This window comes from Tachypleus tridentatus, chromosome 2 (genome assembly GCF_004210375.1).
Source record: "Tachypleus tridentatus isolate NWPU-2018 chromosome 2, ASM421037v1, whole genome shotgun sequence".
In the NCBI taxonomy this organism is placed as follows: Eukaryota; Metazoa; Arthropoda; class Merostomata; order Xiphosura; family Limulidae; genus Tachypleus; species Tachypleus tridentatus.
The window spans coordinates 63,540,033-63,564,449 of record NC_134826.1 but is presented as its reverse complement, the minus strand read 5'-3'; the positions used below and the strand labels follow the sequence as shown (position 1 = coordinate 63,564,449).

The following is a 24,417-nucleotide window of genomic DNA, read 5'->3' as shown; positions in this document are numbered from 1 at the left end:
CGTTTCGTTCTGAATAGCATGTTGGCAGAGATATTGGCACGTCAGACTTGCTCAGTAATTAGCTCTGACTCCTCTTTAGCTCTGACTCCTCATCACGTTAGTCAGCGCTATCTTATTTATAACGTACGTGGGTAATTTGCCACTATCGGACCTAAACTTAGGTTTTGCGTAACAATATGCTGACGATGTAACGGTCTGGAAAAGCGCCCCCACTCGTTCATTAGCAGCAACAAACATTCAACCAGTCCTAAACAACTTAGAAGAATACTGTCAAAAACATAGAAAAAATAAACATACCAAAATACCAAGTAATACTATTCAGAAGATTAAGTAAACTAAAAAAGGTGATTCATCTAAGTTATACATGAACGGAATACTTTTACAGACTGCTACCTCGGCAAAATGTTTGGCTTAACCTACAATACAAGATAACAGTACACAAGTGACTACAATCTCGAAACGAGAAAATTATGCAAGAAGCCTATCGGGTAAAAATCAATGCACTTCTCCAGATAATATAATAAAAATCTACAAAACATACATTAGATTCATTATAGAATACGCGTGTCCAGCCTGGTTAAAAATAACATAAAAACTACACAAACTGCAGAAAATACAAAATTCTGTCATTATCAGGCACGGCATGTCCAGGTGGTTAAGGCACTCGACTCGTAATCTGGGGGTCACGGGTTCGAATCTCTGTCACGTCAAACATGCTCGCCCTTTCAGCAATGGAGGCATTATAAAGTGACGGTCTATCCCAATATTTTTGGTAAAACAGTAGCCCGAAAGTTGATGATGGGTGGTGATAATTAATTGCCTTCCCTCTTCCCCTGCTAGTACAGCGGTACATCTCCGGATTTCCACCGCTTAAATTAGGGGTTCGATTCCTCTCGGTGGCCTCCGTAGATAGCCCGATGTGGCTTTGCTCTAAGAAAAACACCCTTCCCTCTAGTCTTACATTGCTAAATTAGGACGGTTAGTGCAGATAGCCTTCGTGTAGTTCTGCGCGAAATTCAAACCAAACCTCTCTCCTAAAAATATAAATTAAGCCAGCCATCAAACACTAGATTTTCTGATTTAGTTTTATATACATACATATTTTATAAAGATTTTTATGTAATTAGATTTTTAAAAAATTAGGCCATTGTAGACAATATATGTACACTGCCCTGAAAGGGGCCGAAGTAAGTGTGGGTTACTCTGGCCTTCAAGCACCACAACTTCATCATAATATTAGCTGAAAATTGAAGTTAGAAATGGAGGAAGAGGTGTTTTGCACCTGACCCTCAAGGGTATATAATTATCAGCATACCCAATACTCATAAAAGAACAAGCAAATTCTCGTATTTCCGCAGTACGTTGAGGTCGAAAATCAACCAGTACCGTATACAGGTAATTCCGTATAAAATAAAATATTTAAAAAACGCCTAAGAAAATATATAACTACCGTGTCCAGAAAATGCTAGCTTGCAGTTTTATTTAACGTGTTTTTCGTGAGATATCCTTAAGAACAAATATAATCTAGATTAAGTGAACCTGTTCTTGAACCTTGTAAAAATGACCGAGTTCCTTTGAGCTGACACTCTATTGCTAAAGTAATATGTGAACAACGAAATTATTTCAAATCTTTGAAACACGGACATTAGTAAGACAGGGCTAAATAACGAAGATAACGGGTCGCTATAGGTCAAGTAAACATCCAAGTGTTTGTTGAATGCTTTTATAATCACTTCTCTTGTAATGGTCTTGATTTTTAGGGAATTCATTGTTAAAAATTTCATTTCTCTTATAAATTTAATAGTGAAGCTCACGAACCTTAAAATCAGAAAAGATCAAGTCTTTATTCCAAAATTTCATAGAATGTGTCACACTTGAACTAAAAGTTTTGGCTACAAATTTCATTTTCAATTCTTGCGTTTATCGTGGTTGAGGTACTCGACTCGTAATCCAAGGGTCGCTGGTTCGAATCCCCATCACACAAAACATTCTTGCACTTTCAGCCGTAAGGACGTTATAATGTGAGGGTCAATCCCACTATTCGTTGGTAAAAGAGTAGCCCAAGAGTTGGCGGTGGGTGGTGATGACTAGCTGCCTTCCCTCTAGTCCTACACTGCTAAATTAGTGACGACTAGCACAGATAACGGTCGTGTAGCTTTCCGCGAAATTAAAAGAGAAAAAACTCACTTATTTACAGCGGGTGTTGTAACATGGAACAGCAAAATTACTTCATATGATACGATATGCAGAGCCCATCATTTGTGAATTATATGAAGATAAGGTAATTATTTAACAATTGGAAAGTATTTTGACGCTGAACAGAACAAAATATCTGAGCTTACTTGAAATCTACGTTGATAAAAACTGTACAAAAACAAATCTCATAATATTTATTTTATCCTGCAAGTATAAAAGAAGGTAAGAAAGAAATTGGATGTTGATATATGTATTGATAAACGTTGTCCATCTGTCTACCTGTGTGGTACTTACTGTCTAAACCAATATTTACTGAACATAATACTGGGGGGGAAAGAGGAGGACTGCGATCAGTGAATTGAGAGTCAAATTGAAACTAACCTATCGTATTTTCAATGTGCATATTTTTTTTTTGTGTTTCTATGCTTGTGGTTAAATACAAAACTACAAAGTAGAATATCTGTTGTTGTTATTTTACATCGCGAATATTGAAACCTGGTTTCAATAGACTTACCGCTCTTCCGCTTCATATGGATATTTTGTCTGTTTTCAGGTAGCGCAAGCTACATAATTGACTGTCTCTGCTGTCCTCACCACGAGCATCGAAACGCGGTTTCTAGCGTTATTGATCCAACAACTTCTGTTGTGCCGCTAGGGGCTTCATGTGGATACCGTAGAGATTTCATGAGCACGTCAGTGTTTTGAAAATTGCGAGAGAGGGCTCTGAATATGTTTGTATTTTTGTTGAAAAAAAAACGGAAATAGAAATATAAGCTTTATATTTACGCGGATAAAGTTACGATGAATCCGTATAAAATATAATGATTTTTCTTATCATTTATTTATTATTTTTTACCATTAAAGGTTCCATTGTATTTCTCTCTCTTTAACAGTTTTTAACAGTGTTATTAGATCTGAAAAAGGTTTTAAGTAAAGTATAATTTCTTCCTCTGCTCTCGTCTTATGATTGGTTATTATTGAGGCTGATGTGGTTGTTAGGGCTTTCAACTAAAAACTAGGATTAAGGTCTAAAAGAGAAACAACTAAATTGTTTATAGCTTGCCCCATGATACATGAACCAGTGTTCCGTTGAAGTAGTACGGTGTACGAATACGTCAATACATTGGATTCGTTTCACTGATAGGCTAACCAGTGTCAGTAAATAAAACCACAGCCATATCAACTTACACAGAAGTAGACGCACATCAAAACGAGAAGCGAAGTCGATCATTTTTTTTATCATGGTTTCCGAAAGGTCAGAGCTTTCGACTTGTATTGATTCTCACTTTATATTGTTTTCACTACCCGTATAACCTCACCATGTTATTTCTTCTTTTTTTATTTTAATTATCACCACAACAAAAGATGAAAAGTTATTTTAGATACTACGGCGCTATAATATTAATTACTACGTGGCCTTTTACGTATGTCTTCGCATGTGAAAACGTCAATGACATTTCACAGTAAACAGTATTTACAAAATGTTTTTTAACGTAATCTTTAGGGACATGAAGTAAGCCATTGGTACATTTCGGTTGTTTCATTCTCTGAGCCAAACTAAACCTATTAAATAGAAAAACAAAGTTGGCCATTATAATATATATATTTATCAAGATTTTTTTTAACTCACTCAAATTTACTGTTTCAAAATATTTGAATTTAACCCATTTCACAAGGCAACCACCCTGTTAGAAAAATAAAACTGTCTTCAGCTAAGACAGCTTCTACTTTGTTTAAATCTATATTTGTATCCCCTAGTTCTATAATTATCGTTGTTAGTTACGAAAAATTTGATTCATCAACATTATCAGTTCCAATCTTAAACATTTCATTCAGATCCTCTTCAACCCCATTTTTAATCTCTACTCGAATCCGGCATGGCAGGGTGGACAAAACACTCGACTAGTAATTCGATGGTCGCGGGTTCAAATCCTCGTCACACAAAACATTCTCGCCCTTTCAGCCGTTGAGGCGCTATAAAGTGACTATCAATCCCACTATTCATTGGTAAAAGAGTAGCCCAAGAGTTGGCGGTGGGCGGGATGACTAGCTGCCTTTCCTCTAGATTTACACTGCTAAATTAAGGACGGCTATTGCAGATAGCCCTAGTGTAGCTTTGCGCGAAATCCAAAACAAACTAACCTCTACTCACAATCGAACACCTTCATTCCAAGTACCATTTTATTAACCCTCTTCTGAACCCTTTCCAGCAATTCAATGTCTTTCCTAAGGTAATGAGCCTAAGACTGAAGGCAATACTTCAAATGTGACCTAATAATTAATCTTTATAATAAAATTATAACTTGTTTAGACTTGTATTCAACATTGCTTTATATACAACCTAAAATCATATTTATCCTTCCACAAGCAACAGCACATTGCCTCGAAAAGACTGATGAACCATAGTACACAGACCCTTTTTTTTATAACACTGTTAAGGTTATTTCCATCCAAATTATACTTATAATTAAAGTAACAAAATCCACATAGAACATTTTGCATTTATCATAATTAAAACCCATCTTCCATTTATTTGTGAAACTCACTAAATGATCTAAATCCTATTATAAAGAAGCAGAATCCTCTTTACAGACAGCATCACGAAAGATGTTAACATGATAATAAATTCAAGTAATGTATTTGCCATTCCTTCATTTATTTTACTGGTTTAAATCAAAAACAGCAGTGATCCTAACACTGACCTCTGAGGTACCCCACTTTTGATATTAATGTAGTTTGAGTAAACATCACATATAACAACCTTCTATTTTCATCCATCAATCCACTCTACTATCTAAACTGTACTCTACCGAACAAAGGTATCGAAACCGAGATTTTAGCGTTATAAGTTTTCGGACATTTTTGGCCATTATCTTTAAATCATTTTATCAACCCTTTGAGCTTATCAGTGAGTTCCCCTGACTCACTCTTCCCTGTATAGTTCACCCTTACGTGTATAACAATGACTCCAAGTATTGTGAATAAACTTTTGAGAACCTTCCAAAGAGCCATCATCTTCGAAATATCAAATTATTTACATGTTTAATTTCGATATTTTAGTAGCTTTTACACTAATCTTTAGCCACCCTAGTTTAAAACAATACACCAAATACATAATTTTGTTACAAAAGTTGAAATATATATATATAAAGATATATATCCCAGTAAACATGTTAAAAAAAGTTAATATTTAGCATGATTTATATAAACCCATTTAGATATGTCTAAACAATCCCATATATTAACTTTGCTGCTTTATAACTGTGGAATTTACATCTTCTACCCGCTTTATTTTGACGTCTCCATAAAATCTAAACACAAACTAAATTGTTGCTTGAGATAAACTGATCGAATACTGCTGTACATATTAAATATTACTATAACAGCTGATCGTATCAACAAAATACAGTGGATTCTATTTACTTTGTAAATTAAACCAAAACCTTTTACAAACTCTCAGACGAATATGTCTTATTTGCACTGTTATTCTCGTCACAGCAATACAAGAACTCTGATCTTTCGATTGACCAATTACGACAGTGCTCTTGTGCGATATGATCTAGAATTAACACATATCGTATCATTTGGAAGGAAATCAAATCACGAAGAAAGCGACGAAGTTAAACATTTTACTGCCCTCTAACTTGAGAAACTGTTACTAGTCAATCACCAATTTAAGGCAGTTACAATCGACAATTGATTTACAGCCTTAATACTGTAACACTGGCCACTAAGCAACCCGATTGTAACACAGTCTAGAGATTAGCAAAAAGTTCGAACTGGAAAAACGTGTTTGTTAACAATGGAAAAAAATCCTATTATTGATGTTCACGAAATCAGGAAGTAAACGATTTATTTGTAATTATCTTGTAATAGTAACGAATGTATCATATTACATTCACAATAAATTATATTACTAGTTACGGGTGTGGGAGAGGTTTTTGTAAGAAGTGCGTATAATACTATTTCAATTATTCATTCTCTCTTATTCGTCATTACGAAGTGTTTACGACGTTCTTTGTCGAGATACAACAAACAAAGCCTCAGTCGGAATTGTGTACTCTCGTATAACAAAGTCACATTAAACTACATGCTGTAGCCCGTAGAGGGGAATCGAACCCCTAATTTTAGCGTTGCAAATCAGTAGACTTACCGCTGTACTAGCGTTGGACTATAAGTTAGAAAAAATATGAAACTCAGTATATTGTATGGCCTTTGAAGTGAACGATTTTTTCCATCATTTTAATTTAGGAAATCAATCTTTACTTTTTCAGGTGTGCAGGTTCAAGGAGAACCAAGTAATGATGCATTTCGAAGAGGTGCATCAGAAGGTCATCGCATCTTGTTTGAATATGGTTTTTTATACATTAAAAACCACGGGATTCCTGAAAATCTGGTATGTTGTAAAATAATATTTTTCTCACCGTAAAACACTTTTTGTGCAATCGAATAAACCTTAAAATAGTGTTTATTATTATTATTATTAACAAAGTTTCGATATTGTTTTTGATGTGAAAAAAATGATTAATTTAGTCAGTGAATATAAGACAACAAATGATTAGAAGTAATGTACATCCTTTGTTTGCATTCATTCCTGTTCTTGCTTCATCTGAAGAGGCAATTTCCCATCTTTCATTAACAAACCGGGGCAAACGATTGTAGATGTAGAAGAAGTGTCAACCTACATAATTGAGATTTTTTCAGCAATAAGCGAATGAACCTGTGGAGTATTACCTCCGAATAATGAATTTCTTACGTAATTTGGAACAAATGAAGTATTCGCGGCTGAACTTCGCCCCATGCTTTCAGCTAGTTTCTATCGTTTTCATGTTTGGTTAGCTCTTTGTGGTTCCTTTGATTTGCTTTGGTGGAACACAGGTCCTTAGGGCATTGTATCCCTGTTATATTAATCTTCGCTGTAGCTCTCACAGTTTCCTCTTTTTAGTATCATCTATAAATACTCTTTTTCTATATATATTTGATTCAAATGATCACGTAACATATCATATCAAGAAACACCTGCTTTTCTGTGTTAGTAATTGCTCGCTTAAGTCTTTCAATTCATCTGGACTGTCACTATGAGAAGTTCATGTTTAATACTTCAGGAATTGAGGTGATGCATTTAGTAGCACACGTACTTTGGTGTTAGCCCTAGAATTTACAAATTCGTTTCTTCCTATGGTTTATATTGATTGATGACCACATAATAAAAGTGAACATGTTCAGGGACATGATTTGCACTTGGAGTCCTCAGATTACAAGTCACTTTCCCTCACCACCGAGGAATACAAAGTTTTAATCGACATAGAAATATCACTTAATAACGATCTCACGACTGAAAAGACAAGCATGTTGGAGGATGGGAATCGAATTCGTAATACTTAGATTATGAGCTCAGATTCCCAGTGACCAGGCAATGTCGTACTTCAACCAAACAAGTAAATTAATACGTTGAAGATATAACTCAAGACAATGATTAAATATAGCTTAGAATACAAAAAATAAATATTATGGCGTCGTATTCGTTTTTGGTTTGAATGTCCCAGCACCAGAAATTTACGGTCACCTTAATTCGAGAAAAATTATTAAGATACAAAAATTTTACATCAAATGCGGGCACTCTTTGTACCTGACAGAAAAAACGTTCAATTTGTCCACTCCAAAATTATTGATTTCACATAATACATTTACCATAACTATCGTACGTCTACAAAAATTATGTATCTAAAGGCTTCAATACATTCCTCCCATTCGTAACATTAGCATAATTTTCTGCAGTAAAGCAAGTAAATAAAGATGGCTTAGATTTCGGGTATGTTAATCACGTATAAAGGCCCGGCATGGCCAAGAGCGTTAAGGCGTGCGACTCGTAATCCGAGGGTTGCGGGTTCGCGTCGCGCTTAACATGCTCGCCCTCCCAACCGTAGGGGCGTTATAATGTTACAATCAATCCCACTATTCGTTGGTAAAAGAATAGCCTAAGAGTTGGCGGTGGGTGGTGATGACTAGCTGCCTTCCCTTTAGTCTTACACTGCTAAATTAGGGACGGCTCGGAGCAGTGGGTTAACAACCTACTCACTTAACTACCTGTTGAAGAATCCGCAAGTGATTGCGGGCCTATGTTCCTAGATGGAATCGAGAGGTGAATAAATCACGTATAAGCACACAATGACATCGGACGAACTTTTAATAAATTTTATTATTTCTTACAGTACTTGTATATTACAGCTCTTTTTTTAGTATTTTAATAAATATTTCTCGAATGTTCCTGAAATAAAACATAAAAATATTTAATCTCAACAATTAAAGGTGAGATATTATTTACTTTGTAATTGTTGAGATTAAATATTTTTTTAATAAAGTGTTAATAAACATCAGGAGATTTCTCATTTGAAGTGTGGTTTTGATTAACTGTATTTAACTGTATTAACTGTATTAGGCTTACTATACGTTTCACAAAACAATTCGATATTCTGTCCTTTAGAAGTTTTCAAAAAATTGTATGTAACAGAATTTCAACACTATCGTGTCCGTAATATTCTGTATTTAATGACATACTTAGTGCTGTTGAATTACCTTACACTTTTTCTTTTATTGGAAATTCTTAAAATACCAAATAAAAATACAATACAGTTAAAACGTAAAATCCTATATACGTAATAACAGCTTATCACAAACATAATTAAATACAATTATGCTTTTTCAGCTTAAATATTCACACCATAACAATTGTAAGAATGGTTTGGTTTGAAATATATTGTTTGGAGGTGTCGAGATTGTGTGACTATCCAAATAATTTCTTATCAATGTTTTCCTGTTCTAATATAACAGTTTCTGATGCACCAAACAACTACACTAGAATAGAATGTAATAAATAAATTGTTACTTTAATGTTTTATTTTAATAATTACGAAAGATTTAGATAACTTTAACTGGTATTTTAGGTCTTTAGTTAGATGTATCTGTCACAACTCACCCTAATGTAAAGTCTGGACTCAACTGGCTCGTTGCGTTTTATCGATTTGTATAAGTTGTATAATATTTTGATGTTTACGTGTGTGAAAGTTTTAAACTCCACTTTTATTGTGTGCTTAACACAAAACTGACATTGGCTGATTTGTATTTTCAAAGATATCCGATATACATAAGAAATCCAAGGAATTTCTCAAGTTGCCAAAAGAAGTAAAACAGAAGTACAGCCGAAATTTCCCTGTTATTACAGAGAGTTATGTTAATGGAGCGAATGAACAGTAAGTTCACTAAATAATGACAAGATTAGTCTACATTTGTGTTGGGAAATAGTTTCATAGGCTTGATTATTAGAAGAAATTAAGATGCGAACAATGAACATAATTAAAAAAATATATAGATGTAAAAAGATGTGAAATTCTTCCGGTACTTGATATTGGGAGTATTCGAAGTAGAATACATAATAATGCCTCTACGATTGTAAAGAAGAATATATCTGGTGTCAAAGTTCGATCCCACGACCCACAAATCGCAAGTCGAGCGTCCTAATCATGCTGTTATAGTACGGAAATTCGGATTTGATTGCACGAGTCAGCTTAAGGCCATTTGTACTGATAAATGTTCACATTTATAAAACAAACGACTTAAGATTATAAGAATATTAACAACCTTCTTCCTCTCCCAAAAAATCAAAGATAAGCCTCAAAGTTTATAACGTAAAAATCGAATTTTGATAATTCAGGTGAGCACAACTCGAACAGCATATTGTGAAGCTCTCTGCTCAACAAGGAACAAACTAACATAACATAACATCAGCGTAACGTATTTAATTTGACAATACTTACAGATCCGTTGCCAAAGAAAATTTATGTTGAAATTAAGCCCAAAGCTACACAATGGGTCATCTGTGCTGTGCTTACCACGAATATCGAAATCCGGTTTCTAGCGGTGTAAATTCGCAGGCATACCGATGTGCCACTGTGGTGGGAGGTACAAAAGAAACCAACAACAATAGATAATACTTTATAGTCTCGAAGTTTTAAATCTTGAAAATAACAGAAATTCAGCAGGTAATTTTAGCTTTACGTCACCACAAAGGTACAACATGCACTTGTTTCACACTGCAACCTCTATTCGTCTATTTCGGTCCTTTGAAATAATTCTCTTCTCATTTTTCTAGAACTAAATTGGTCGTTTCCACACAACTGAAAAGCCATTAATCACACTCAGTTCCAATAGTTAACTATTCCTCGTCATATTTATTTTTTGTTTTATATTTTTCAGCGTGAAACAAAATATTACATTTTCTCTATTAACCCCATTACAAAGTAAAACATTAAATAATTTACTAAAAGGTTATACTAAAATTCGAGGTTAAATTCAATGCGGTAAACAAACTGCAGGTGGGAATAAAACAATAAGAACAACCTGATAGATAATATGTATCGTGTTCTCCGCGTGAGATAAGAAGTAGAGATTTATTTTATATTAATACCATTACGAAACTGTTATAAGTTGCGCATGAGGTTCTCGTACAGTAGAAGGTTTATCTTTAGGTCCCCAGTCTTGACGAATCATTTTCATATAAATAAATAGATATTTAACATGTAGCTTGTTGGCTTTTAACCCTTTCTATCTGTTTATCACTTTATACCATTTTCTTCTTGATTCATTATTATTATATCATTATCTTAATGTCTGTGTGCAAACAATAACACATACAAGAGATATATTGTTGAATAAATCTAAATTACATAAACATAGATCATCTGTACGTCACTAACTGTATAGGTAAACAGAAATCATCTGTACCTCACTTAATTTATAGATAAACATAGCTGACTTTACGTCACTAACTTCGTAGCTAAACATACATAATCTGGACGCCACTAATTTCATAAAAAAACATAGATCATCGGTACGTCACCAACTTTAGAGATAAACGTAGATTATGTGTACGCCACTAACTTTACAGGTAGACGTAGATTATCTTATGTCCCTATATTTGGAGATAAACACAAATCATCTGTACGTCACTAACTTTACAGGTAAACACACATAATCTATACGCCACTAACTTTATAGGTAAACATAGATATTCTGTACGTCACTAACTTAACATGTAAATATAGATCATCTGTACATCACTTTATATTGTTTGTCTTCAGACGATTCTCTAGTAACAGCTATGGATTGTTGGAAAATAAATACAAAACTTCTGACACAAAAAACTAACTGATATCCACAAAATTGGAGTGACCTTGCCTTTCCCCTCCAGTGGTTTAACAGTAAATCTGAACATTTAAAAGGCTAAAAACAGAGATTCGACATACGTGCTGATGTCGTTAGAGCAGAGATAACCAATTGTGTAGCTTTGTGCTTAATAACAAAGAGTTTTGATATAGAGATTTTCCAATAGAAAGACTAAATATTTTCAGATTATTTCTCGTTTTTGATTTTAAAATATTCTCTCTATCTGAATCCATAGACTATTTCTTGCCTTTCTCAGAATTATAAGAATTTCTTTTTATTAATAATATTTGAACAGAACTCTGGTGTGATGAATATTTTGATATCTAGAAGAATATTATCAGACTTCTTGCTTTTAAAATCCACATTTCTTACTAACATTACGATTCCTATCAAATACAGATAATTTCCAGTAATCCAAGTAAAACCCATTTTCAAATGTTTAAGTATATTTATTTCCATTCCTATAACCAGTTTTCAGGTCAATTCAAAGTTAATCCATAACTTAACTTGCGTGTTCATGAAAAGAAAGAAAACTCTTGTAGATTAGTGTAATTTCTGTACAACTTAGCCTTCATCCAGATGTCGACTATGAAATCAAAGATGCTATTGCAGTGACAAATGAAAACTCTTGTTTTCCACCTGAAAAACACGCACCTGGATTGAAACAGATATGTCTTGAATGTATTTCAGCGATTTTGACTTTATCTAACCGTTTCCTAAAGGTTCTGGCAATAGCTTTAAGTGAGTTGCGTACATTTTAAAAGCATTCTTCTGGGGATCCAACTTGACATCGTACTCTATTAAAACTTGCCCACATTCTAGTTTCTTTTTTTTTTTTTCTTTTCGGTAATTATAATTATATACAACAAAATATTTTGAAAGATTAGAACAAAAGAATTGAGTACATTTTATTGCTAATAATCTTTTATTTGGACATTTCTTACACATTAAATACAGGTGTACAGAAAGACTTCTTCTTGAAGCGTCACACATACCAAGAAGATAAAAATGGATCCTTCCGAATGTTTTATTATCCTCCTGTGGGAGATATCAAACATCCTAATGTTGCTTGTTTAGGAGAACAAACAGATTTTCGAACGATAACGTTCTTGTTCCAAGACGATTCTGGGGGAATGGAGGTGAGAATATTGTGAAATATTATACAAAATAGACATTTTTATTATGATTTTACAGATTTTGTTTCTTTTATATTGAAGTTGATGAATCATGTTAAACCAAAGCAGTTTTACTTAGCATTACATTCTTAATTTAAAATGCAGGTCAGGCTAAGGCCGCTCTTTAAGAAATGGTCCACACTTATCGAAATTTCATCCAGTTAAACTTTTCAAAGTGTATCAAAAGGACCCAACTGAAAATATCCAAACTATGAAAATAAATATTCCTTAGAATCAGATGGTCAAGAGTAAATAGAAATAATTAACATTTTTTAAAACATTGTTTGTTTGTTTTGGAATTTCGCAGATCACTGGGTAGTCCAGATTTGAAGTATTCTGTTTAATCATAGAATCCTTATTTTAGGAATGATATTCATTTGTTGGAAATTGTGCAGGAGGTTGTTTACTACAATGGTGCCTCAGGCAAAGGTGCTATCATATGATGAGAAAATAAAATTTCTGAAATTGTTTTCTCTTCAAAAACGAACAGTTCTAAGGGATCTTATTGAGGTGTTAAAGATTGTACATAAAATTTATAATGGTGATGCATGCTTTTTTATATTTAATGGCAAGAATAACAGGACTATGCAACACAAGTATAAATTTGCGCAAGGTAGGAGTCATCTTCAGGTAAGACAGTATTTTTCTAACAGGATGGTTGGTCTTTAGAATGGGCTGCATTTTAATGTTGCGGTGGTAGTAAATTTGAGTAAATTTAATGAGAGAAAGCTTGATAATTACATGAATTATAAGGGTTGTCTTTAAAATTTTAGTTTATTTATAGTAAATAGTTTTTGTTATGAGGATAGGATAGTTGAGATGAACAAAGGGCCTTTGTTCTCCGTAAACATTATGTTATGATATAACCTCATTTTATTCATAATATTACACAAGTAAGGACACAATATACTACTTGGTTTAATTTCTTATACTGTACAGATAGTTTCATTTTTTGTAGTAACCTGGTCTCACTTGTACTTTAGTAGTAAAGTCATAATGACAGAAAAAATATTATAAACATATCTTGCTTCCACTTCTTTAAAACAAGCTACTTCTACTTTGATACAGGTAAGGTCACGTTATTCTTGAGACTGATCTCATATTTTTACAATTAAGTGCACATTAAGCTAATTATTTTATAAAATAATGTAATCTGTACATTAGTACAGTACAGTCATTTCATAAATTGATCTCATCACTATTTCAATACACTACAATGAGATCATATGCTGGAAAGTGATATGACCTCCACTTCTATAGAGTAAGGTCATGTTTTGATACAAACTGCAAACTGATTTTGACACCAGTACAAAAAGATATACGTAAACTGTTCTCACTTCCACTTTAGTACAGTAAGGTCATTCTCAGCTACAACCTCATCTTCTCATCAATACAGTAATATATTAGGCCAACTGTTGTTAGTTCTACTTCAGTATGCTTAGGTCAAGTAATAAAGACTATAATTTCATATCCTTATTGATACAGTAATATCATAATAGGGCAACTGTTTTCACTTCCACTTCAGTACAGTTAAGTCATGTCATAAACTATAATTTCATACCCTCATCACTTCAGTAATATCATATTAAGTCAGCTGTTGTCATTGCCACTTGAGTGTAGTTAAGTCAGGTTATAAACTATAATCCTCATATCCTCATTAATGCAGTTATATGATATTAGGTCAACTGTTGTCAACTACTCGATGGCTATCTGTGCTAGCCGTCCCTAATTTAGCAGTGTAAGACTAGAGGGAAGGCAGCTAGTCACCACCACCCACAGCCAACTCTTGGGCTACTCTTTTACCAACGAATAGTGGGATTGACCGTCACATTATACGCCCCCACGGCTGGGAGGGCAAGCATGTTTAGCGCGACCGGGATGCGGATCCGCGACCCTCAGATTACGAGTCGCACGCCTTACGCACTTGGCCATGCCGGGCCATTTTAAAACATAACTTAAATCCAACGTACTTTTTTCTTCAAAGATATTTCCCAAAAAGCTTATAATAAATTACTTTTCCTTGCTAATCCACCAGGTAAAGGCACTGTAAGGATATCTTCAGGCACAAAAGTGGAAAAAAGACAATAAACCCGACAGTAATAGCCACTTATAACAAACACACTTAATTCTGCTCTGCTGTGCCCCTCCGCTGTATCAGAGACTGGGTTATGGGCTTTAAACGCTGAAATTCAAAGTTATAGTTACTGGTGGGTTGAATATTTAAGTCGTAATACAGATGTGCTTAACGTTTAAAACTTTTACTACCTCCTAGCTGAAAACTAAGTCAGGAGAATGGATCCAGGCCACTCCAATAAAGGGCACTGTTATTCTTCTTGTTGCAGACTTGATGTCCATCTGGAGCAATGGACTATATCCAGCAACAGTGAGTAGATAATATTCGGTAATCTTTTTTTTAGTAAAATATCAAGCACCAAAAAAATGTGCAATCTCTAACTGAGGCATGTTTCTATTAATTTTTTTCGTTGTGCAGCTTTAAAATGTGTTTTGGAAATTCTAGTCCATATTTTATTACTTTTGTGATTTAAGAATTTTTTTTGCAATAAAACATGTTTTCAGCTAATATGCTATCAATGGATAATAGTCAACGTTTTATACTCCGTTTTCAGTAAAACCAATATGTTAACAACCTATGAACGACGTAATCAACATGTATTGAAAGAGCGCGTTCTCTATACAAGTTAATTACTGTTAGACATATTGGTTCTAATGTGTTTGTTCGTTTTTGAATTTCACTCAAAGTTGCGCTAGTCGACCATAATTCAGCATTGTAAGACTAGAGGGAAAGTAGCTAGTCATTACCACCCACTGCCAACTTTTGGGCTATTCTTTTACCATCGAATAGTGGGATTGACCGTCACATTATAACACCCCCAGGGCTCACTGGGAAACATGTCTCGTGTGATAGTGATTGGAACCCAAGAACCCCAGATTACGAATCGAGCGCATTAAACACCTGACCATACCGGACCTGTTCTAATGTGATTATTGATTAGTTTTAGCTTACTAAATCTCCTTTTACTATCTGCTCTGCTAACTGGAATAGTTATTGTTACCATTATAATCTTGTAAAGTTCAGGAAAAGCCATAATGAAAGGTTTTAAACCTCATCAACTGCTCCAAATGTGACACCTGAATACTCATTCATTCTCTTAGTTGGCCTCATTTACACTTTTGTGTTCAAGGTTCGGCCTGTAATGAGCTGTAGGAAGTTTAATAGTCATAATTGATGATTTCATCTGCTTTGGGGTCAGTTGCCAAAAGGGAATGATATTTGGATATTTTCCATGTTAAATTGTTTGTTTAATTCTCCAATAAAATTATCAATGGCTGAAAATAAAGTGGCTCATTTAATATCGTATGGCGTCTCTCTTATAAAGTTTGGTTAGAACTACAAACAATAGCTCTGTTACTGACGCTGACTGTAACATTTCAAGTAGTGTATGCTTGTGCTTTCTTATAACAAAGTCCCTTCGGGCTATCTTCTGTGCCCATGGAGGGAAACTGAATTCCTTACACTACAATTGTAAATTCGAAGACTCACTGTTGTCCCACTGGGGAATTTTTGGTAGCGATGTCACCAGAGCATTGAAAATAATGAGCTGTTTTGTCATCACATTTATAGGTTTGCAATTCTGCTAGATGATTTGCAACGAGATCTGCCTGTTTCAAACAATCTAACCTGGAACTCTTCAACATATCTGACACTTCTTTTACTTCACGTAACCATACAGTACACGAATATCAAGTTGCGTCAAACACTGAGGTGCGATTTTTCTTATTTTCTGTTCCACCACAGAATACTTGCCGCTCACGACCAGCCAGATCTTTGACAGCAACTCCTTGTCTTTTAAAATTTCAACATATAGCGTGAACGATTCTGTATCGAATTCATTATAGACTTCTAATCAACTTCTATTTGAACTTCCCAATTATTAAAATGCCCAAATACTAAATGCGGTTAAAGCACGTGTGGTTGTGCACGTCTGCAAACTATAGTTCTTTTGGAGCTCCTTCACTGTCTTCCTCAAGCCCATATTTTCCACGTACGTTGTGGTGCACACACTTAGATGATGGTGATGTTGTTTGATGAAGCAGTAATTTGGATAAAAATGATTCACCTTGTACTTGGCTCCCATTTTAAGATACATTTAACTAACCTTTTATGTATCATAAATCCATCTTACTCATGATGACTATTCTCCTTTCTGCTGTACCAAAACTTACATTCTATTTTGTTGCACGTTACAGTGCATCGACTGCTTGTTCTAAATTATGAGGCTGAAAGACGACGTGAAAGAAGTTCCTTCGTCTATTTTTTTGTTCCTGACAAGAACGTCACAGTGGAGCCACTCCACAGCACGATTCCAACGATTCCATTAAATTCTTCAAAATATATTAAAGAAAAATACTTTACTATATTCAAATAACGAACTTTCGCTTCGATTTATTGGGTAACGACTATATATTCGGTCTTATGGCACACCATAATCAAATATTTACTTTCCCTAATTCCTTCTTTTTGTACTTCCAGTGTTTACGTATCTAAGAATGCACGATTATTTAGGCAAGTATGTTTGTTTAAAATTAAACACAAAGCTATACAATGGACTATTAATGCTCTGCTCTCTACAGGTATCGATACGTGGTTTCTAGCCGTAAGCCTGCAAATATACCGCTGTGTCAAAGTTTCGCTCATAAAAAATACAAACATAAATTATAACTATACTGTGGGAATGTTTAAATTACCTCATGAGGTATAGCTCACATACAGGGCAAATCCACCATCCATTATAATTAACCTCTATACATAACGTTCACCACGTTTATTACCATGAATTTATTCTCAACTTGGAAGGCGGGAACTCCATTTTCATAGCTCAATAGTAATATTTTTTTGGCATCTAAGATGGCCTTATATTGTTTCGGAGGATTAATGACCATCTTAGAGTTTCCATCAACAGCAGTGTATTCCTAAGTCTAACCGCAGAGTGTGCATAATAGCTTTAAGCCAAGAAAGATAAAAAAAATTGTCTTCTCACACTTTGTCTTTTTATTGCAATATTTGCCTCAAACGTAGAACCAAAGGTTTATTTTTGCACCCATTGTTTAAGAAAAGCATCCCCACTTTTCAAAATCCTAAACTCGGGTTAAAATGTAATGATAAACAACGTACAATAGGATGGAGGAAATTAGTATTTCTATTTCTTTAACACCAATGTTGTACGCAACGGCAATGTGCATCATATTACAGGTCTGATCTCTACTGTCCAAGACCTTCAGTGAGACATAACGTACGTTAAAAACGTGTATAGGTTTAAAAACCAAAACTAAATTCATTTCTCTACAGCATTTATCATGCATGATTGACATGGTGTATTGTCTGACTTTTTTACATCATAACCATCTTGAAGATACACATCGATTTTTCAATAATGAACCGCACCACATCTGCAGTTCCTCATGCACCTGTTTTTGTTTGTTTGTTGTTTTTCCATCAGTTATCTCTTGTTTTAAAACCAGTGGATTGCAGTTACCTCACTCATTAGCTTGTTTACAGATACTACTCTCACAAATACAGTGAATTACAACCAACCCATCAGACATTGCAAGTACCCTACTTTCATTTATTTTATGTGACGATTTTCATAGTTGGACATATTTTCTAATTAGCTGTATTAATATAGCATCACAAATAACAGAAATTCTATTGTCTTTAACCACATTTTATTTTAAATATCAGTACCAAAGTTCTGCAATCTTTATAAATATGTGGTTAAACACTGACAAAATTATATAACTAGAAAATAAATATTGGACGTCGTAGTTGGTGAGATTATTAAACTAACTGCTGAACTTCTTTTAGCATTTGGACTAACTTTAATTCTTTTATTGGTAGTTTTAGGTTTCATTTTACAATTTTGTGTAAGACTTAGAAGTAATTTCTTCATATACAGCAATGAAATAAAATCAGTTATGGATTTTCAATGCTTGTATTTTGTGTGTGTCCTAAACTTTACAATTAAAAAAAATGTATTCAATCACTACTTGTGACAAAGCAACAAGCTTTAGGCCTGAACAATAATTATCGTTGTAATTAAGCATAAAGGTATACAATGGGCTACTTGTGTTCTGCCCACCGTGAGTATCAAAACCCAATATCTACTGTCATATGTTCACAGACATACTGCTGTGCCACTAAGGAGCCTTTTAAATGTAAATAAAATTCTAATAATAAAGGTCTGAAACAGCAGTGTAGTATACTAAAAAGATGGTTCTGAAACCTTACAGACATGATTTTATATCTTTTATGAGATTACAGAAAAATATAAAACTGTCTTTTTAGAACGCACTCTATACGAGATCTCTTCAAATATGATCTCAAAACTTAATTCTAACACTGGCTTACGTAAATACTTGAATTTTTCATAATTTTAGTTACATTTTCTCATACAATGTATTGTGCACTTGCTGTAGTTTATAAATATTCTTTCTACAATTAGCCTTTAAACGATCAAAGAAGGTTATCTGCAAGTATGGAGTCGTTCCTGGTTAATCTAGTGTCATATATCAACTGAACAGCCTAAGAATTTGTGTGTTTTTGTAGTTTTTATTTCTATGTTACATATTTTCACGTAGACCTAATTTACTTCTCTCATCCTTTCACGTATTTTTCTGCAGAAGGTAATGAAATTGACTGTATTTGTAATGAGGATTAACTCTTTATTTCGAGCACCACATCTATGTGTTTTATTTTCAGATGGTATATTTATATTTTTCACGTATTGTGTGTAAAGGGCTTATGTCAAACCCTGGAGGCAGTCCTGGATACGAGCAGGAAGGTCAGGATGTTTCATCTTTAATTCTTATCGTTCGGTTGTTTAGGAAGTTTGAAATGTATCGCATGTATATTATTGGAATTATGGATTTTGCACATCTGTATCTGTTCCCGTCATGCCAGACAGGGTCAAAGATATTTTGAACATCGAGAAAGGCAATTTATATCTTTGGTCTTGATTACTGTTTCTGTTAAACTGGTTAGGTGGTCGGTTGTGTGTCAATATTTTCTAGTTAGGTGGTTGGTTGTGTGTCAGTATTTTCTGGTTAGGTGGTAGGTTAGGCGTCGATATTTTCCATAAACTAATTTGTAGTTGCGAAAGTAAATCATTGTTTTTAATAACGTTTCTTAGTTCTTTGGTGATGATTCTTTCGAGAGGTTTGTCTGTTGTATTGGGTAAACCTACTGGTTTGTAGTTTATTGAGTATTGTGGTATTTCGTTTTCATAGTATGTGTTCAGTTCGTGGGATTAGGATGAAATACAGACTAGATGGTGAAGTATTTTCATTGACTTTTTTTGAGACATACATTTGGAATGTTGACCTCAATGAAGAGATGTTTTTTAGTGTTTTGTTCTTGAGTGATATGTCATATGTTTTAAATTTTTTAGGATCGGACGTTAATTTATTTCTCTCAATGCATCTAAACTACCTTCAGAATACATATTCTTCTTGCAGATGACCAATGAGAAAAAGTCACCGGCACATGAAAATCTAACATCTTGGACACTGTCTGGGTAGAATTTTCAGCGCTCGACCAGCAACAATGGGTTTTCTCGGGGCTCTTTTCCAATATCCTTCCTAATGTGTAGCATTGAATTTATATGTCGTAACTCTAAACATTGAATTTACCCTGGAGAGTTATTCAAGCCACAGTATTCCTGGAGGAAAGTAGACTGCGTGGAATCAATACAACTTGGAAAAAATATTTCAATGAATGTAAAGGAAAGAAAGTTTCCTCCATCACATTTTATATAGTAATTCTCAAATATTATAAACAAAGAGTGGGGTATAGAGGGGTTATTTAAGTCGGGAACATCTCTGGCTTATTCAAGCTTAAATACTTCCCATGTGTGTGCGTGCGTCCCCCAAACACAGGATCAAGAAAGACAAAGTGCAAAACAATGAAATAATACTTTAACCTTTCAAACTACAAAAAGATTAAATTTTGCACATGATCTCGGTGCTAATTACTGTTCCAAAATTGGAAATTAGAAAAAAAAAGTATACGTAAGAAATATTCACTATAGAACAGCAAAGTATCTATCATAGTTGGGAACGACATTGTCTTAAACTGATGTGTTAATACTGACGAAGTGACTGATGCAATAAAGCGCATAAGAATTGAGATGTTGTGAAACTTACGACTTTGATACTGAGTTTTATGTTTATTAATATCTGAAAGATTTCGTTTATAGTTTGTTTTGAATTTCGCGCAAAGTTACTCTATGGTTCTCTGCGCTAACCGCCCCTAATTTAGCAGTAAAAGACTAAAGGAGAGGCAGCTAGTTATCACCAACCACCGCCAACTCTTGGGCTACTCTTTTACCAACGAATAGTGGGATTGACCGTCACATTATAACGCCCCTACGGCTGAAAGGGCGAGCATGTTTGATGCGATCGGGATTCGAACCCGCGACCTTCGGAATACTAGTCAAACGCCAGTCTCTTCTTCAAACAAAGAGTTCTAGTTGAAAATACCAGGCAAACATGTGACAAACACGGATCTGTTATTAGTTATTGATTTCCTGAAAGCATTTAAGGTTTCTTAATATTTTGAAACAATCTTTATAAACTAGATTAAAAATGTTGTTGTTTGTTACTAAGCGCAAAATTACACAAAGGGCTAACTGTGCTCTGCCCAACTCGGCTATCGAAATTCGTTTCTAGCGGTATAAGTCTGTAGACAAATTAAAATTAACATGAGCTTTTTTTAAACTAGTGATAGCTAGTCGTGTCCGATATTTGATAAAAATATTTGTAGAAATATGACATATATGAATTAAAACATTTGCATGATTTTTTAAATATTGATAGGTGTGGGGGTGCTCGAAAAAAAACAACAATTTTAGAGTAAAATAGTCGCTGATCTACGTCTTAATCTTTTTATAGTAATATTCTTTTACTTAAAAAACAAGTTTTGATTGAAACTTACAAAATCTAAGTGAAAAACAAAACAAATGCACGTATTTCGATAAAGTCGGTGAAACACAGCAGTACTGTCAAAATGGGAAAATAAATATTGTAAAGAAACTAATTATTCCCGTGTACGTTAAATGAATTAATTATGCTTCCAATACATTAAAGAACGAATGAAGTGTTTTATAAATTAGCGCACCCTAGTAACATATCAGGATGTCTGCAAACTTGCAATGCTAGAAAGCGGGTTTCAATAACCTGGGTGGAGAGAAAACAGATAGCTCATTTTATATCTTTGTGCTTATCTTCAAAGAAGTTATAAATTCGTATTGAACAGTAATTTCAACGTAATATCAAGATATATAAATAAATATGACGGCGGTTATCTGCTGTGTCCACTGAGTGGAATCGAAACCCTCATTTTAGCGTTGGAAATCCGAAAACTTATTGTCCCAGCAGGGGACATAATGACGGTCTATACGCCTATTGCTTATTATAAGAACATACAAATTCAGACACTATTTGGTAGTGTAATGACTTAATATGCTGGCTCGACTGAAAAGGCGAGCATTTTTAGTGAAGGATTTCGACCTTACGATGCGCAGATTTTTCCTTACAACAAGGTTGATATAGTTTATGACTTAGGTTTTACTGCACAAAGCTATGAAGACAACTTGCATCATTAAAAATAATAAAAACAAAAAAAAATGTTTTCTCTACACCTTACCCACCACTCAGATGTCGAGTATGAGTCAAAAGGAGAGTTTGCCAGTGACAAATTAAAACTCTTGTTTTCCATCTAAAAAACACGCACCGGGATTGAAACAGGCATATCTTGAATGTATTTCATTCAATATGACTTTAGCTAACCGTTTCTTGAAAGTTCTGGCAATAGCATTAGGTGAGTTAACTTATTCAGTTCCTAATTTTTGAGAAACATCCATTAAGTTTGTTGATGTCTTTGTTCTATGTACATTTTAAGTTATTTTAAAAACGTTCTTCTCAGATCTGGATCTGTGGATCTAATTTGTCATCGCACTGTCGGTCAACTTATAAACAAACAGTTACTTTAAGAGGCTTAGTGTTCATTATTTTGTTTTGTAGACCCCATCGGGCGAAGTCCTTGTAAGATTATCTGTTGGCCTAAAGATGATACAAAACAAACACTTACTTATTTTCTTCTGTTGTGACTCTCGTTAGATCAACAATAGTCATATAGACTATTAACGTTGGAATTCGGACCTAGAACCCCGGTGTTTGCATTGCGCATTTGGCATTTTTAATTTAAAACGAACGAAACCATATTTCTTGCCACGATTCTAGACTCTTGTATTTATATTTATGTTATTCACAGTAATAGTTACTCGTGAATTGAATATTTAAGTACTCTAAGAATCGGTTATTGTGATATACTTACTCTGGACATTTGACAATGTAACTATCTTATAGCTGAAGACTAAGTCACGAGAATGGATTCAGGCCACTCCAATAAAGTCTGGCTCTTGTTTCAGACTTGCTGTCCGTCTGGAGGAATCGACTATATCCAGCAACAGTGAGTAGATAATGTTTATAGTTTATATTCGGTAAGTCTGTGTAAAACATCAAATACCAAAAATAAACAACGTCTGAAAAAGACACAAATAACACGTGTCTCCTTTTCCCATGTGACTTTCAAATGTGTTAGGATTTTTGACAATAAAAGGGAAACAATTTGGTTGATATACTAACAATACAGTTGTCATTCAACGTTTTTTTTCTATACATTGGAATAAAACTAACATATTAAGAGCTGAGTTTTGTTTCTATGTGACATCATTTAAGTAACAAACAAGAAGTAAAATAGCCAGTCATTACCACATGTTCCACGATACAGTTTCATCGACTTCTTGTTCTGAATGATGAAGCTCAAAGACTATATGAAAGAAGCTCCTTCGTTTATTTTGTTGTTCCCGACGATGACGTCACAGTGGAGCCACTCCATTGCACGAGCCCAACGACTCCAACAAAAATTTCAGACTATATTCATAAAATATTTTATGGTGTGACGAAGTATTAAGCTATTTACTTGAAAATATAGTTTCTTCTGTGACAACCACAAATTTCATCCTAGTTAATTAAATAATCAGAGATTATAATTTCTAATTTTCCTATTATTGTTTTTGTTTTGCATCTTGAATGTTATTTGTTATAAATGTAAACATACATCACTATTCAGGAAATAAGGCCATAATCAGATAGCTTGGCTTGTAAAAGGCAAACAAGTAAAACTGGAATACAAACTACCTTATAGAAAAGGGAAAACGTCTTATTAAGACATGTATCTGATTATTTTGATTCAACATAACAGTACGGACACATTGTTTATCAGATTCAACCTCTATTTGTGTAAAAATAAGAAAAATGATAATAGTAAGAGAGGATGTGGGTGCCTAAACCCACATCTATAGCTATCTTTCACCACATGCAATCGAGATCTTGAAAATTGGTTGCTGTCAGTGAAACAAAATTAACAAAATGAAATCTGGTTGTAGGTTACTCTAACCGAATCCATGATAAATCGATTTTGGTTTTCCCTAGGTGTTTGGTTTAAACCTCGTGACCTGGATGATTCGTTTGGTACCATTTAGAAGTCGGTGAGTCCAGCAGTTTATAAGGGCAATTATTTTGTAGATATAAAATAAATGAAATTCGCGATTTTCCCCCTTTACTTTTTCAATCCTCAGGTTCCATAGAACTCTCTTAGTGACAAGGTACGTTTTTATGAATCACCACATTACTATGCCATGGTTTCATTCATTCTTTATCTCTTACCATTTTAGTTTTTAGACAT

At 34.1% G+C, this 24,417-nt stretch overlaps 1 protein-coding gene across 1 annotated transcript; it reads left to right on the top strand.

Annotated features, from left to right (window-relative positions):
• The first annotated feature begins 1,810 nt into the window (after positions 1-1,810).
• LOC143243995 (uncharacterized) lies at positions 1,811-24,303 on the top strand. The gene is made up of 7 exons (XM_076487907.1): positions 1,811-2,927; positions 6,471-6,592; positions 9,328-9,446; positions 12,376-12,557; positions 14,866-14,976; positions 23,037-23,139; positions 24,165-24,303. The coding sequence occupies exons 3-7, from the start codon at positions 9,425-9,427 to the stop codon at positions 24,212-24,214; spliced, it is 468 nt and encodes a 155-aa protein (XP_076344022.1). The 5' UTR covers positions 1,811-2,927; positions 6,471-6,592; positions 9,328-9,424; the 3' UTR covers positions 24,215-24,303.
• The last annotated feature ends 114 nt before the right edge of the window (positions 24,304-24,417 follow it).

Bases quoted from the DNA above. Each gene is read 5' to 3' on its own strand.
- LOC143243995 (XM_076487907.1), top strand. From the start codon at position 9,425: ATGTTAATGGAGCGAATGAACA. The intron at 9,447-12,375 runs GTAAGTTCACTA...CATTAAATACAG, and splicing joins GTTAATGGAGCGAATGAACA to GTGTACAGAAAGACTTCTTC. The intron at 14,977-23,036 runs GTGAGTAGATAA...ACTATCTTATAG, and splicing joins ATGGACTATATCCAGCAACA to CTGAAGACTAAGTCACGAGA.